A 17,281-nucleotide genomic window follows, 5' to 3' on the forward strand; every position below is an offset into this window, starting at 1 on the left:
CAGAAGCCAGGGCCCCATTATGACTCCCATTTTACTGACGGGAAGCCCCAAATAACAAGGTGTTACAAGGTGTGTCTCAGCTTCAGACAGGGCCCTGCCCTCGCAGACTCTGGGAAAATCACATAACCTCTCAGATCCTTACTTTGCAAATCTGTAAAATGGGATGTGAGCGTTAATATGTTTGGCACAAACTTTACAATCTGGGAATAATAGGTGCAACATGAAGCAGAGAGCAGGTCATTAGAGCTGGAGCTAATTGCCAGGACGCAGATGAATACCCAGGACGGACAGCCGGGCCTGACGTCCCTCGTGGTGAAAGGGGTTCCTTTCTTCTCTCTTTTATAAGCCAAGCGCATACTACATTCCAGGTGCCATGCTGGTTGCTTATTAACTAGAACTTGGAAAGCACAGAAGCAGTAGAAGAATGAGGCTGGGCTCAACGGGCTCGCTCACCATAGCGCTGCCCCCAGCACAGCCCCCACCCATGGCTCCCCACTGTGCCCAGGGCAACTGTGATGGAGGGAGCATTCCTGCTGCACAGACGTCCCCGGATGCACAATGCTCAGCAGATTCAAGCCTGACTCCTGCATGGCATCTCCCCTTCCCGGCACTCCCTCCTGGTGGGGAGGCAGTGGGTCTTCCCCTCCATGATTGTGCTCCCATCCCGGCAACAGGGCCCTTCCCACCACACCCCAGTTCCAGTGCTTTCTTCTAAACAGAGACAGCAAAAGTGAAAACCAACCAGCAGAGAAAAGGCAAGCTCCCTGTAAAGACAGAGCAACTCAAATGTCCACACCTCACGTGAACTCTGCAGCTAAAAAGCAAAAACAAGGCACAAACACTACTGGCTCCCAGCAGACAGGAGCCACACTGCGGCGCTGAATCCAGTCTCACGTGTGGGTGAGAATCACTAATTTTGCATTTTTCTAACGACGAAACGCCTTTCCCTCACTTGAATGGATGCTAGAACAGATTCTCGCGCACCGCCTCCTGCGTTCGCCACTGTACTGTGACTGACGCTGCTTCTGAAACGGGCCAGATAAACTGTGCCACGGCCAGGTGTGGCCTCTTGGGGGTAAAGCCAGTCCCCAAAGCTGGACTGTGTCGGCCTCTTGGGCAAGACCGTCAGCAAACAGGCTCTTAGGCCAGTCTCTGGGTTCTGTCTCCCGTGTGTGACCGGAACAAGCCTGTCTTATCCGGCAGTGAACTGGGCACTACGCTAGTGTTGGCCGCTGCATCTCGAGAGTCCCGCAGGTGAGGGGTCCCCCTCCTGGGTGTCAGCCTTGAGGGATCTCTCTGTGCGCCTGCACGTCTGTGTCTCCACGTACAGGTCTGTGTGCATCTGTGTGTGGGCATCTAGGGGAGGACTCTGATGTTCCCACAGAAGCAGAGCAGGAGGCTCACTGCCCCATGGGGCACTAAAAGGGGAAACACAGACCACAAGAGACTGTCTTCTTGGGGCGCTCTGCCACTGAGCTCCTGACCCTGCGGGGGCACTCTGCCTTGGCAAAGCCCTCACATGGGGCTCCCAGCATCACACTTACGCCAGGGAGTGGTTCCAGAACACGCAGACAGGCTTGGTTCGCTCCTCCACCTCCAGCAGGGCGAACTCCACCAGGATGGGCCTCTCCAGGGGTCTCGGGAGCAGAGCCCCCTCGCTGTACACCAGCGTGCTCACCATCGGGGTATTAATGATGGGCCGGTGAGGCAGCCTGAGGTCAAGAAGCCAGAGCACAGAGACAAACACAGTTAGGAAACATCTGCTTAAATCCCACACACAAATGCCCTGAGGACACGCCATGATGTGCTTCTTGGGGAGACAGAATCACACTCCAAGAGCTCGGACCCACGGACCCCACAGTATCTTCATTCCTAGAGCAGGTTTTATCACTGACAGGGCACACAGAGAGAGGTGTCACCTTTGGGTCAAATTGGGACTTCAGAAATTTAAAAAGAAAGAGAAGGCACAGGTGTAAAGATGTCACAGCCCATAATAGCTAATGGCAGAAACACAGGGGATGGTTTAAGTGTCCAGCAAAAGACACCAAAGCAATGGCAGCTCATGGGGATGAATCACCTGGTCACTGAGAACCACGTGAACACGAGGCCCCCAGAGCCAGGGAAGTATCTGGCAAATGGCAGGAAGAAGAAGGGCGGAGCCTCGGGCTGCTTCCACCGAGCAGGTCGCAAAGCTGCTTCTGGGACATTCATCCTTTCCAGCCAGGACTAGCCGAGCAGACCTAACCCCGGGGCCAGCAGCAGGCACTACCCACGACAGCCTTGGGTCAGGTGTGCGGGGACAGAATGGGGTCCCTCTGGGCACAAGATGGGGTGTATGCTGGGCAGGGGGCATTTCTGGCAGAAACACCGGGATGAGCCCAGGCAAAGGGTGTGCAACGTTCCAGGATGTGGTATCCTGTGGCAGACCCAGAATCTCCCTCCAAGGAACACCACAAGGCAATGGTCTCTGTCTCTGGGCCAGGGTCACGGTGAAATGTCACTGCGAAGACCTGTGCTTGGTCAGGATCAGGATTTTGACTTGTGGAAGCCTCAGGAGCCTCCGGAACGGGCCTTCCCCGTGTGCCCAGGCGTGCCCAGGCCTTACCGGAGGCTGCGTCGGTCGGGGTCATAGCGCTCGGGCAGGAGCTGCCCCAGGGTGCGGTAAATGATGACCAGAGCGACGGCGAACCGGCCAGCGTCATCAGGGTGTCGCCTCCGCCTGCTGATCGGGGCCTCCCTCTCAGTGCCAGGCCCCGAGCGTGTGGTCTGTGGGGTGGTCCTCCGGCCAGCCGGCCTCAGCAGGGGGCCTTCTGCAACGTGAGCAGAGGGTGAGGACTCCGGCAGGAGCACCTGCGTTCCCCAAGACTGCTGTCAGTGCCAGCAGGTGCTTCTCAAAAACCAACAGATGTCCCACAGAAAACAGTACCGCAGGTCCTCAAAAAATCAAAAACAGGATTTCCCACATGACCCAGCAAGCCCACTTCTGGGTATATACCCCAAAGAACTGAAGGCAGGGACCCAGATACTTCTTTTTTCTATTTATTTATTTATTTTATTTTTTTTGAGACAGCCTTGCTCTGTCGCCCAGGCTGGAGTGCAGTGGCGCTATCTCGGCTCACTGCAAGCTCCGCCTCCTGGGTTCACGCCATTCTCCTGCCTCAGCCTCCCGAGTAGCTGGGATTACAGGTGCCTGCCACCCCGCCTGGTTAATTTTTGTATTTTTAGTAGAAATAGAGTTTCACTTTGTTAGCCAGGATGGTCTCGATCTCCTGACCTCATGATCTGCCCGCCTCGGCCTCCCAAAGTGCTGGGATTACAGCCGTGAGCCACCACACCCGGCCTGGACCCAGATACTTCTATGCCCATGTTCACAGCAGCACCATTCACACAGGCCAAACGGTGGAAACAACTCAGACATGGGTCAACAGGTGAGTGGATAAACAACACGTGCTCCATCCGCACAACGGAATATTACTCAGCCTTCAAAAGGAGGGAAAGCCTGACACTCGCTACAACGCAGGTGAACCTAGCGGACATTAGGCTCAGTGAAATAAGCCAATCACAAAAGGACAAATATTGTGTGATTCCTCTTATAGGAGGTCCCTAGAGGAGTCAAATTCAAAGACACAAAGAATGTCTTTGGCACAGAAAGGCACCAGGGGCTGGGGAGGAGAGTTAGTGTTTCGTGGGCTAGAGTTTCAGATGTGCAGGATGAAAAGAGTTCTGGAGATGGATTGCTTAAACATGAATGTATCTGATGCAGTTTGGATGTGTGGCCCCTCCAAATCTCATGTTGAAATGTGATCAGGGTTGAAAATCGGCCTGGTCGGGGGTGTTTGGGTCATGGGTGTGGATCCCCCAGGAATGGCTTGGTGCCCAGCCCTTGGTAATGAGCGAGTTCTCACTCTATTAGTTCCAGAGAGAGCTGGCTGCAATGGAGAGTCAGGGACCTCGTCTTTTTACTTTCAAGCATGACCCCACATCAGAGTCACCCCTCTTTTTAAGACACATGAGATAACATCATATACCTGACAAAATCCATTTACTAACAACATTTCCAATTTTAAACTGTCCATTATGGAGTTTATCTTTTCATGTCCTTTTTATTTGGGGAAGTTTTTAGTAATTGTCATGGATCTGTAAAAAAGCACCTTAAGAAAATTCAAAATGTTCAAACTGTTTTGAATCATAATCTCAACCCAGGATTGAAGATTTGTTCATACACAGACAGCATTCTGGTTTTTTTTGTTGTTGCTTTTTGCGGGGAGGAGAAGGTGATTCTAAAATGTCTATTTCTATTTAGAAGCAGCTTTCCCCCCCAACCAGACAGGTTCTCGCTCTGCTGCCCAGGCTGGGCTGTAGTGGCATGATCACAACTCACTGCAGCCTCCATCTCCTGGACTCAAGCAATCCTCCCGCCTCAGCCTCCTGAGTAGGTGGGACTACAGGCATGCGCCACCATGCCCAGGTAATTAAAAAAACTTTTTTGGTAGAGATGGAGTTTCTCTATGTTGCCCAGGTTGGTTCTGAATTTCTGGGCTCAAGCAATCCTCCCTGTGTCGGCCTCCCAAAGTGTTGGGGTTACAGGCATGAGCCATTGTGCCCGGCTAGAAGCAGCTTTTCACTGCACATCAAAGACAACCAGCTCACATACAAATTTTAGTTCTCTTTTCTTCCTCACATTGTCAATTACATGGATGAGTATCCCTTAGCTGAAATGCTTGGGAACATTTTGGAATTTTTTTTTTTTTTGAGACGGGGTCTTACTCTGTAAACCAGGCTGGCATATGTCGGCTCACTACAACCTCTGCCTCATGGGCTCAAGCGATTCTCATGCCTCAGCCTCCTGAGTAGCTGGGATTACAGGCGCCTGCCACCACAGCTGGCTATTTTTTGTATTTTTTAGTAGAGACGGGGTTTTACCATGTTGGCCAGGCTGGTCTCAAACTCCTGACCTCAGGTGATCTGCCCGCCTCAGCTTCCCAAAGTGCTGGGATTACAGACGTGAGCCGCCGCACCCAGCCTGGATTTTGACTTTTTTATTGTTTCATGCTTATGCTCCAATGAGCACTCCTTTTAAGTGTCAGGTTGGTGCTCAAGAAGGTTCAGGTTCTGAAGCATTTCAGATTTCAGGATTAGGATGCTCAGCCTGTATCTAAGCACTTGTACAAAACAACCTGCTGTCACCAACAGGACCTGGCGCCAGCGAGCACTCGGAACACTCTGGCCCGGATCTTCAGTGCGCAGGTCCTGCGATGCCCGCAGTGAGGCCCTCCCCTCCCCTCCCTGAACGCTGGGGACTCCGAGGGCAGCAGCAGGTTTCTAAGCGGTTCTACCTTTTTCCTCAGGTGGTTTGAAGAAGTCGGCTGGGAAGGAGACGGACGACTCCAGCTCCCTGGGGAACTCTTCATGGATGGCGTCGAATCGCGGGACCCTGGCTCCCGTAAAGTTGAACTTATCAAAGATGTCGACAGCAAGAACTGGGGGGACAGTTCCTTTAATCAGACATAACTCCCAGGGCTTTCTTGAACCCTTGCTGTTTTCAAAATGACCACAACTGTCACACTGACACTGGCTGGCCATATTTATTTTTTTTTGAGGTGGAGTCTCGCAGTGTCTCCCAGGCTGGAGTGCAGTGGTGCAATCTCAGCTCACTGCAATCTCCGCCTCCCAGGTTCAAGCAATTCTCCTGCCTCAGCCTCCCAAGTAGCTGGGATTACAGGCAGGCACCACCATGCCTGGCTAATTTTTTGTATTTTTGGTGAGACGGGGTTTCATCATGTTGGCCAGGCTGGTCTCAAACTCCTGACCTCAAGTGATTTGCATGCCCCGGCTTCCCAAAGTGCTGGGATTACAGGCATGAGCCACCACGCCCAGACGACTTATTTATATTTATTTTTTGAGACAGGATCTCACTCTATCGCCCAGGCTGGAGTGCAGTAGCACAATCTCAGCTCACTGTAGCCTCATCCTCCTGGGCTCAAGCAATCCTCTCACCTCAGCCTCAAGTAGCTGGGAATACAGGAGTATGCTACCACACCTGGCTAATTTTTATTTTATTTTTTTAATAGAGACAGGGTCTCACTATGGCGCCCGGCTGGTCTCGAACTCCTGGGCTCAAGCAATCTGCCCATCTCGGCCTCCCACAGTGTTGGGATTACAGGTGTGAACTACCACCTGTAAAGATAGTTGACTGACCATCTTTAGAACAGAATTGACTTCTGACTTCCTGCACCCTGCCTGCACTTACACCTGTCTGCAGTGAGCCTGGAGTGAGGCAGGGCCCTCGACACCCACCCTTCTACAGTCTCTCACCTGAGGGTCTGGAAGGTCTGCCAGACCCTCCAAGATCATGGCCCAACATCTCCCAAGCCCGGGACCTGTTCCCTGGGAGCCATGGGTATGTCATCGCAGACTGCCTTCCCAAAGGCTCCATTTACAGACGAGGAAACAGAGGCCTACCTGCTGAATCTTTTTTTTTTTGAGACGGAGTCTCGCTCTGTTGCCCAGGCTGGAGTGCAGTGGCGCAATCTCGGCTCACTGCAAGCTCCGCTTCCCGGGTTCATGCCATTCTCCTGCCTCGGCCTCCCAAGTAGCTGGGGCTACAAGTGCCCACCACCACGCCCGGCTAATTTTTTGTATTTTTAGTAGAGATGGGGTTTCACCATGTTAGCCAGGATGGTCTTGATCTCCTGACCTTGTGATCCACCTGCCTCGGCCTCCCAAATTGCTGGGATTACAGGCATGAGCCACTGCACCTGGGGTTTTTTGTTTTTTTTTTGAGACGGAGTCTTGCTCTGTCATCCATGCTGGAGTGCAATGGCACAATCTTGGCTCACTGCAACCTCTGCCTCCCAGGTTCAAGTGATTCTCCTTCCTCAGCCTCCCGAGTAGCTGGGATTACAGGTATGCGCCACCACGCCTGGCTACTTTTTGTATTTTTAGTAGAGACAGGGTTTCACCATTTTGCCCAGGCTGGTCTCCAACTCCTGACCTCATGTGATCTGCCTGTCCCGATCTCCCACAGTGCTGGAATTACAAGTATGAGCCACTGTGCCCAGGCTCAGAATCATTTTTCTAAGAGCATGGCCAAGTGGGGGCCAGGAGCCCACCTGCTTCACCCCATAGGGGCCTAGCTCTGGGGCGCACCCCTGATGGTAGCAGGGTTCCACCCCCAACGCAGCCAGCGCCTTACTCATGTTGGCGGTGACGATGACAAAGGGCCGCAAGTACGTCCGCCGCACGTTGCGTGCCACGTTGCTGAAGTAGCCCTCAAGGCGCCGGAGCAGCTGTGCCGTGCCACCCTCGCTCCGCTGGATCTGCTCCCATGCCGCCCTGGTGGCCGGGGCCAGGAGGGCGCTGCCGGAGTGGATGACGTCCTGGTCAGACAGACAGCGCTCAGTACTCAGCCTGCGGAGTCCTGGCTCGCGGGACCGAGGGACACCTGCCCTGAAAGCCTTTGCTTGCCTAGTGGGCTCATTCATTCATTCCAGCCCTACACTTTAGATTGTGCTCTTTAATATTAGTTTTTTTTTTTTTTTTTTTTTTTTTTTGAGACAGACTTCCGCTCTTGTCGCCCAGGCTGGAATGTAGTGGCGCGATCTCTGCTCACTGCAACCTCCGCCTCCTGGGTTCAAGGAATTCTCTTGCTTTAGCCTCTCGAGTAGCTGGGATTACAGGCACACGTGTGCCACCACACCCAGCTAAATTTTGTATTTTTAGTAGAGATGGGGCTTCACCATGTTGGCCAGGCTGGTCTTGAACTCCTGACCTCAGATGATTCACCTGCCTTGGCCTCCCAAAGTGTTGGGATTACAGGCGTAAGCCACCACGTCTGGCCTAGTTCCCAAATTTTTTTTCAAAAAGTTTATCTTAAGAGGAGTAGAAAAATGTTACTAAGCTCACAAAGTATATTAAAATCCAGAGAATTAAAGATGCTTCATATTTTTAGCTTAATTTACTAGATTTACAAGCACTGTTTAAATGCTTGGAAGGTCTGTTTGCTAGCCAAACAACTGAAATGCAAAACGAAAAATCAAATATATGACATATATTAATTCCATTTAAAATACTTAGGGGGAATTTCATGGTCTAAGTTTATAAACAGGATCAAACATTAATCAAAGTTGAATTCAAATAGATAAGGAAGTCTTTTTGTTTGTTTTGTTTTTGTTTTTTGAGACAGGGTTTCACTTTGTTGCCCAGGCTGGAGTGCAGTGGCACGGTCCTGGCTCACTGCAACCTCCGCCTCCCGGGTTCAAGCAATTCTCGCGCCTCAGCCTCCCACGTAGCTGGGATTACAGGCGCCCACCACCCCGCCTGGCTGATTTTTTTCGTATTTTAGAAGCGACGGGGTTTCACCATGTTGCCCAGGCTGGTCTCGAACTCCTAGGCTCAGGCAATCTGCCCATCTCGGCCTCCCAAAGTGCTGGGATTACAGGCGTGAGCGACCGCGCCCGGCCAGAAGTCATTTTTTAATGTGTGATTTTCATAAATCCTGAACCCCATCATATAAGCCAGAGAGACTGTGGGTGATTCAAATGTCAGAGGCTGGGACTCTGTCAGATTGAGCCCTGCCAGGGGTTTTTCCACGTACACCCCAAGACGCTAAGGCAGGGAAGACGTGGCGATGCCCCTGGTTATTACATGAGAACTCCTCCTGAACCTCACCACGTAAAGCAGTGATGGAACCACCACAACCTGGGCTGCGCAGAGGACCCACACTGAGGCCGCCGTGGACACGTGGACAGCTCCTCCGAGGGTGGCCCTCAGCCTCTGCGCACCCCAGGGTCTATGTGAACGACTCGGTGGAGGCATGAGGCTGTGCTCAGGGGCTTGGGGACCACACCTGAGACAGAAACCAGGGCTGGGCACGGTTGCTCATGCCTGTAATCCCAACACTTTGGGTGGCTGAAGCAGGTGGATCACCTGAGGTCAAGAGTTCGAGACCAGCCTGGACAACATGGTGAAACCCTGTCTCTACCAAAAATACAAAAAATTAGCTGGGCGTGGTGGTGGGCGCCTGTAATCCCAGCTACTTGGGAGGCTGAGACAGGAGAATTGCTTGAACCCGGGAGGCGGAGGTTGCAGTGAGCCAAGATTGCACCACTGCACTCCAGCCTGGACAACAGAGCAAGACCTCATCTCAAAAAAAAAAAAAAGAAAAAAAAAGAAAGAAAACCAGGAAGGAAACTTGTTTGTGGAGTCACGCCTGGAGAACAAACGCCACTGGCCCAACTCTCAGGCTGGGACTCAAATCCCAGCAAGGGGACCCTGCGTGGTCTCTGGCGGCCTTATGCAGACCAGAAGGTTCCATGGGGGCCCTGCATGGACTGGAGGCCCTTTGTGGATGAGGAGGTCCCTGAGGGCTGCGTGGCGATGGGTGGGAGGGACAAGGTGTCCCCTGTGGGCTCTGTGTGGACAGGCACTCCTCTGGGGGTCCTGTCTGGATGAAGAGGCCTGCAGCGGAGCCACAAGGAAACTTCTGGAGCCCCCAAGAGCAGTTTCCAAATATCAGGCTGCATGAGTCTCCTCTGCATTCACCCTAAAAAGACACTGCTCAGGGGCTGACAACTTACACACACACAGCCAGAGGGTTGAGGCAGAGGCGTGGCCCTCTGAAAGCAGGACCTCAGAGCTGCAGGTGGGAGTGGACACGGGGGCCCACTGCCAGGCCCTGCCCCTTATGAGCTGTGCCTTTGGGCAAACACCTTAGCTCTCCGTGCCTCTGTTTCCTTACCTGTCAAATGGGTGGACGATACTCCATCACAGGCTGCGTGGAAGGGAGAGGGGCTGATTTAGGTGGGCCACTTAGAACCCCTAGAAGCCACTTAGATCACACTACAGGCACTACTGGGAACACCAGCAAGGCTGTGACCTGCACGTTTCCTTCCGGAACACTCCCTAACGCTTGTCATCAGTTTAGTCAGGCACTGCATCTGCCAGGGCTCACATTTGAGAAATGAGGGGTTGCCTCGGGGATCCCGGACACAACCATCTTCCACGAGCTGAGGTAGACGCCCAGCCCCACAGCACCCACCCACGGGCATCCCCAAGTGTCCCCGAGCCAGGGCGGCGGCCACCCTCCTACCTCGTGAAAGTCGGCATCCTGCGTGGCTGCCAGGTCGAAGCCCTGCTGCCAGCTCTCGTGCTGAAGGACGTGGCCCAGCAGCTGGTAGGCCGTGCGCACATCATTGCCAAAGAGCATGCCCGTGTGCCGTGTGGCGTTGCGCAGCGCCCTCACCAGCCGCAGGGCCCCGGCGCCGTCCACCTGCGTCTCGTTGCGGCTCAGCTTCTCATTCTGGAACAGGGAGGCAGTCGTGATGTGTGCAAACCCACTTCAGCTGCTTTCAGTCCCTGCTGTTACTCAGGAACGCACTACTGTCTGGTGCAAGTTTCCTTGTCAGAAAGGAACTTAAAACATCCAAAAGCCTGGCTGGGCACGGTGGCTCACGCCTGTAATCCCAGCACTTTGGGAGGCCAAGGCGGGTAGATCATTTGAGGACAGGAATTCAAGACCAGCCTGGCCAATATGGTGAAAACCCATCTCTAGTCTCTATTTTAAAAATACTCTACTCTATGTCTCTATTTTAAAAATAAAAAAATTAGCAGGGTGTGGTGGTGGGCACCTGTAAGTCCCAACTACCGGGGAGGCTGAGGCAGGAGAATTGCTTGAATCTCGGAAGCAGAGGTTGCAGCGAGCTGAGACCGTGCCACTGCCCTCTAGCTTAGGAGATAGAGTGAGACTCCATCTCCAAAACAAAAACCAAAAAACAAAAAGCCCAAAAATGAGCACTGCTGACAGCTAGACCATGGAAACGAGGGTCTGGTGGGCCAAAGAGGGCTCGGAGAAAGATAGCGAGTGGGAGACGTGGGAACAAAAGCCATGCAATAGGGCAGGATCAGAGGGCAAATGGAGTCAAATGCAGGGACCCTGTGTTTTCAGAACCAAAGACACAGAGCTGGGTCCTCTGGGGGAAAGAAGTCCACGTGGGGGTGCCTAGCTCAGGTGCCAACACCCCGACGTCCACAGGAACCTGCTGGCTCCAGGCTGCGGGCCCGTGGGGCTGTCCCTGCGCCATCCCAGCTGCCCCAACACTCCCCAGCCCAGGAGCCTCGGCCCACACAAACTCTCTCACGCATACACGAACACACACGTGCCCCTGCTGAACACACATCCCCGAGGCGCCCCTACCATGGCCCTGAGGTCCAGGAAGGAGGTGGTGGTGCAGTTAAAGAGCTCTGGGGGCAGCCAGCCCTTCTCCCCGCTGCAGTGTCGAACTGCATTTCCTAGGGAAGGAGAGCAGGTGTGCAAAGCCTGAAACTCACATTTTTGATCAATGCTTGTGTATCTCAATCCCCAATCTGAATATACTTAAACCCAGAACACTGTGTGGTGGTTAGAACCCCATGGGGGCCAGGAGGCCAACACCAGCGCCCCTCTTTCATGTCAGGGCCACGGCCGAAGCTGCTCTGACACTGACAACCAGGCGTTTTGGGCGCCCAGCCAACAGGAGCCAGCACTTCCGAGCAAGTCCGCGAGGAAAGAAATCAGCAACACCATCTGCCGGCAGCCACGATCCCATGCACCAGGAATCTGTTTCGGCTGGGCCTTTCCTTGCCTCACTGGACTCCCCAGACGCCCCTCACAGCGTGGACACAGTCATTGTCCCCATTTCACAGAGGTAACCCGATGCTATGAACAGTGAAGCCACTTGTCCCGGTGCCCCAGCCTGAGCGGCAGAGCAGGGACTGGCCAGGCTGACTGGCAGGCGTCCCCACACGCACTGCGCTGTTCATGTTTCTGTTACGCTCTCTGCCTGCTTTGTGTATTTACTGGTAGGGAAAAGGCGATCGGATTTCTGCCCAGCACTTTGCCTGCAGATATTTTTTTCAACACGAAACACTCCTTGAGTCCCCACATCTCGACCAGCTCCTCCCACAAGGACGCGTGCCTCAGTTCCCGACACACAGGCCACGGGGACTTACCGACAGATCCCTTGGGGCATGGCACCGCAGCCGGCTGCCCGAACTTGGTCTGTGGCCACCAGATGCCGGCCTCAAACGCTTTGGGACAGCCGTTGTAGATCACTGGGGTAGACAGGAGGGAAGTCTGCTCAGCGGGGCATGCCGCACCCACGACCACAAACAGGCACCACTGTCTACGTGTGCCTCCCTGCAGGACGCCCTGCTCCCACCAAGAACCGAACCCTAGCATCTCCTCTGCCCCCCATCCATGTCAGAGCTGGAGAGGGTTGACCAGGCTCTGACCCACGCCCCCTCACGCAGAACCAGGTTTCTAGAAGGTCAAGAGAACTCAGAACACGACGGAGCCCAGGGTTCCCCAAACACCCGGCGCGCATGCACACACGTGCACGCCAGTGCAGCAGCCTGTCCCTGCGCTGTAACCTGCAGGGTGTCAAGGGGCAACGCAGACCTTCACAGCCGAGTGTGGTGACCTCAGCAAACGGGTTGTCACAGCGGTTGCACTGGCGGCCGATGACGCCAGGCTTGCAGGCACACTGCCCGGTGGCCATGTCACAAGTGCGGCTGTGGGAGCCATGCGGGAAGCAGTCGCAGGGCAGACAGGTGTCCTGGGCTGGGGGCTTGTAGTAATTCTCCTGCAAAAGCCAGAGGCAGGGCCTGTGACTTCAGATGCCCGGGAGAGGCCCTACCTTGCAGTGCGTTTCCCGAGCAACGTCCAGACTCCCACCCAGGTGCGTGTGTCAGCCGCTAGCCGTCCCGCCCCTCATGGCTACCCTCTGCCCACAACCCACACCCAACGGGGGGCTGCCCCCCAAGGCCCCGCAATGCCGGACCCAGGAGAGCAGTTCTTCCGGGAAGCATGCGCTCCCTCGTGTCTTATCAAGTCTCAACAGTAGGCACCTTCGTATTTGTCCCAAAAAGCATCAGAGATCCAAATGGAGGCTTACGTGTGGGGATAGCCCCTGGGCGTTTTCTTAAAGTTGTTTTGAAAAATTAGAAGCCACCTGAACGTTCACCATTGGGTGGGTCAGGGTGACAATCAAGAGCTTGTACTTCGGGTTCAGAAAGTACTGGGTTCATGCCTGACCCTTGCCGTTTACCAGCTACATTGCCTGGGCTGGTCACCGGGCCTCCCCAGGCCCAAGTAGCACCCACCCCCAACCCCGCCCCGGAAAATGGGGCAGGCTGTGACCAGGCTGTGACTTGGGCAGACTCGTGAGCAACGTTCAGACCTGTGTGTCAGGCGGGGACTCCAACTGTGTGTAAAATGGCAGTGAGCGGCAGGCCCAGAAGAGATGCTAAAACACTAGCAATCACAGCTGGGAGGCGCATGGGGTGACTGCGATCTTTATGGGTTTTCATTACATTTTGTATAACTTTGTTTTTTTATTTTTTTTTAGATGGGGGTCTCACTGTGTTGCCCAGGCTGGAGTGCAGTGGTGCAATCACAGTTCACTGCAGCCTCAACCTCCAGGGCTCAAGTGATCCTCCCACCTCAGCCTCCTGAGTAGCTGGGATCACAAGCAAGCACCAGCACGCTCAGCTAATGTTTTTATTTTTTGTAGAAATGGGAGTCTCACTATGTTGCCCAGGCTGGTCTTGAACTCCTGGGCTCAAGTAATCCCTCCTGCCTCGGCCTCCAGGGTAGCTGTGATTACAGGCATGAGCCACCACGCCCTGCCTATAACTTTGGATGAGAAAAAAAATCATAGGCAAGTTTTCGCCAATGCACTCCCCAAGTTCCCTCTGCTCTGCCACCCACTATGCCGCCACCACCATCTGGTGACATGTGTGGACCAACCCTGACCCAGGAGAGCTGTTTAATTTGAGCCTTTCAGGACACAAGTCCTACTTGCTGTTGGAACCACTGCGGACACTCGGGACACTACTGACATCAAGAGATGGCATCCAAGGGTGCCCTGGTGCCAGCTTCCCTCCTAGGGGCAGCCGCATCTGCAGGAAGCTCACGTCCCTCGCCCAGGCTCCTATTACCCTCAGACCTAACATTTGGGTTTCAAGTCACTGTGAGCGCCATGGCTGCGGTGTACACGAAGATCCTGAAGGAGGTGATGTATCAGAGAGGGCTGGGGAGGGGTCCCTAGAGTCTGCACTGAGAACACGTGTGCATATCTGGAGACACGAGATGTGAGCTCCATGCTGTGTGCAGGCTAGGACTGACCGCCCTGGACGGGGGTGGGGCATAATGCACTTACTGACACTTTCTATTTTAAAACTGCTGTCGTCATGGGACGCCAGCTTGGTGAAGACCAGGAAAATGGCCAGGCACGGTGGCTCACGCCTATAATCCTAGCACTCTGGGAGGCTGAGGCGGGCGGATCACCTGAGGTCAGGAGTTCAAGACCAGCCTGGCTAACATGGTGAAATCCTGTCTCTACTAAAAATACAAAAATTAGCTGGGCGTGGTGGTGGGCGCCTATAATCCCAGCTACTCAGGAGGCTGAGGCAGAAGAATCGCTGGAACGCAGGAGGCGGAGGCTGCAGTGAGCCGAGATCGCACCACTGCACTCCAGCCTGGGCGACACAGCGAGACTCTGTCTCAAAAAAAAAAAAAAAAAAAGCACAGGAAAATGGCCAACCAGGAGGGCCGGGGTGGTGCCAGAGACGAGCCAGCCCTCAGAAACGGGTGGGCTTCCCATAGCCACGGGCAGTAGGCCGGGAACAGGCAGGGATTCCTGTTCCACGGGCGGGGGCTGGCAGGGCTGAACCCACAGTTTACAGGTGGAAAGCAGCCATGGAGTATTCACAGAGCACGGGGGAGCAGCAAGGAAACCAAAAACCACATCTGTACACAAATGTGATGTGAGTGGGCACAGGTGTGCGTGCAGGGGTGTGAGTGTGTACAGGCAGGGTATGTGGAGGTGTGTTACGTAGGGGCAGTTGTGCATGTGTGTGAGCAAACACAGCCATCTCCCTGGGCTCAGGGCCTGGTGTGGGCATGCAGGGACCATGGGGGCTGGGCCTCACCTTGCATTGGCACTGGCCGTTGGTCTTATTACAGTCGGGATCAAAGCCTTTGCTGACGGCACAGTGGCAGGGTCCACAGACGGGGTTCCCCCACCAGCCTCTGGGGCATGGAAGGTCGAGTCTGTGGGGAAAATAAGAGGGAAGCTGGAAGGTTTATGTAACTGTGCTTTCTGGAACAAGGAGAGGCCCACGGGCAGCATGGAGATGGTTGCCCAGGAGGCCTGGCTGGGTCCAGCTCTGGGAGCTTCCCTTCCACGTTACATGGCCTTAATCTCCCCTCTGCTAGCTCCCAACCTCACCCCCCACCCACAGATCCACCATGCCCAAGGACTGGGACGACATCTCTGTCCACTGTGTGCCCCACGTCCACATGATGCCTGACTCATTGGGGCTTAATGACAATGAACCCCACTGCAAGGCTGGCCTTTCACGACGCAGCCCCACACAGGCAGACTGAGCTCAGCTGCCTGGCACAACTTCTCAAAGTGGACTTGGGGTGAGTGCCAGCATGAGATGCCCGCGGGAAACTCCTAAACAGGGAGTTTTGCAGCTTTTGTTGTACCCCAGGTCCCCTGGCCACCAGCCCCACAGATGCTCAGGGCAGCCATGCCCTGGTGTAGCATGCCCCTTAGGTCAGCGGCACGCGCCCATCCACTCAGAATCCAGTGGAAGCCAGTCCTGCCTCCCTGAGCCTCCTCCGGCAGAGAGCAACGGACAATGAAGATGAGCAACACTGCGGGGACAAAGCCAGGCCTCCGAGGTGCTGGTCACCGCTGTGCATGAGTCTCCCTACCTGTTCCTAATGGGGCTGCACCTGCACAGCCACCTGAAGGCCCAACTTCCTGCAACAGCCCCGCCCGAGTGTCCTGCGGGCTCCTGTGTTCCCCATCCTGGCTAACCAAGTTCCCTCCACCCAGCTGTCAGCCTCTAGCATTCACTCACTTGGCAAGCAAGTATTAAGGACCGTGTACAAATCAGGGTCATAAAGACAACCAGGCCAGAGATAGAGTTTGGCGTTTATGGATGTGTGTGTGCAGCATGGGGGCCCCAGAACCTTCATCCCCCTGCAGCCCTGGTGACTGTGGCGCCGGGCACGGAGATGCTGGATCAGCCTCTTGGCAACTCCTCCTGCTCCAAGCTGTGCTCCACGCGGCAGCTGGGGGTTCCCTAAGACCAGACCCGGTCCTGCCACTTTAGTGCTGGGCCCCCACGGCCTCCACACAGCCAAGTTCTGTTCCTTGCTTTCGGGCCCACCTCCGTCCCCACCCAGGCCTCTCTAGATCAGCCTCATCCCCTTACTCCTCTCCAGCTTGGCTCTGTTGCTTTCGCTCCCAGAATGCCCTCCCGCTTCAGCCTCACTGGCTCCCACCTCCCTCTCCACTCCCAGGGCACCTCCTCTAAGCCCTCCCTGGTATCACATCTTGCTGATATCCAAGAATGATGTGGTGCCATCTTCTCATGAGGTCACCAGCCCCAGGGCACAGGCTGCTTCCCGCTCATGGGGTCACAGCCGGGGTCACAGCACCTGCTGTAGGCTCAGGTGGACAAAGAACAGAGCATAGCAGGTGTTCCTGCACCTGATGGCCACCAGCAGCTGAGGACAATAAGCCATGGGAACATCATCTCCACGGCGGCCTGGAACCTTGGTTTATGAAGAACCAAGCAGCTCCACCTTGGACAAAGCGACGCTTGTGATGACTACACACCTGTGCCCAGCAATCCTTGTGCAAAGGGTACAGAGCCCAGAGCCCAGAGAGCATGCTGCTGCCTGTCCTAACCACACTAGGATCTCCACACGCATCAGACACGACTTCAGGCCCACCAACTCGAAAGAGAAAGCATTCTCTGTAAATCACACGCGTCTCCCTGCATCTCACGGGGCCTGTTTGCTCTGGGCCCAGCGAGGACTCCAGGTGAGTCATGTTGCATGTTTCTAGTGTGGACACATGATCCAATGGGGTTAGTTTGAGATGTCCAAATTGATTCTCATTGCCCAAGCATGGTGGCTCACACCTGTAATCCCAGCACTTTGGGAGGCTGAGGCAGGTGCATCACTTGAGGTCAGGAGTTCGAGACCAGCCTGACCAATATGGTGAAACCCCACTTCTACTAAAAATACAAAATGCTAGTTGGGCATGGTGGCGGGCACCTGTAGGACCAGCTACTCGGGAGGCTGAGGCAGGAGAATCACTTGAGCCCAGGAGGCGGAGGTTGCAAAGAGCCAAGACTGCGCCATTGCACTCCAGCCTGGGTGACAGAGCAAGACTCTGTCTCAAAAAATAAAAAAATAAAATAAAATAAAAATTGATTT

The 17,281-nt window shown here is 54.5% G+C and overlaps 1 protein-coding gene across 2 annotated transcripts in view; it reads right to left on the reverse strand.

The window, feature by feature from the left end:
* The window catches only part of CELSR1 (cadherin EGF LAG seven-pass G-type receptor 1), a 180,426-nt gene that overhangs the window by 21,004 nt on the left and 142,141 nt on the right, over positions 1-17,281 (reverse strand). The window contains exons 14-22 of one of the 2 annotated variants that reach the window (XM_054469469.2): positions 14,971-15,091; positions 12,437-12,620; positions 11,989-12,090; positions 11,195-11,289; positions 10,091-10,300; positions 7,196-7,379; positions 5,337-5,480; positions 2,606-2,810; positions 1,545-1,712 (exon numbers count right to left, since the gene is read on the reverse strand). In XM_054469469.2, the coding sequence (XP_054325444.2) occupies positions 1,545-1,712; positions 2,606-2,810; positions 5,337-5,480; positions 7,196-7,379; positions 10,091-10,300; positions 11,195-11,289; positions 11,989-12,090; positions 12,437-12,620; positions 14,971-15,091 (1,413 nt within the window). The remainder of the gene's footprint in view (positions 1-1,544; positions 1,713-2,605; positions 2,811-5,336; positions 5,481-7,195; positions 7,380-10,090; positions 10,301-11,194; positions 11,290-11,988; positions 12,091-12,436; positions 12,621-14,970; positions 15,092-17,281) is intronic. The other variant, XM_063662750.1, reaches the window with a different exon arrangement.

Source organism: Pongo pygmaeus, chromosome 23 (genome assembly GCF_028885625.2).
Source record: "Pongo pygmaeus isolate AG05252 chromosome 23, NHGRI_mPonPyg2-v2.0_pri, whole genome shotgun sequence".
Lineage (NCBI taxonomy): Eukaryota > Metazoa > Chordata > Mammalia > Primates > Hominidae > Pongo > Pongo pygmaeus.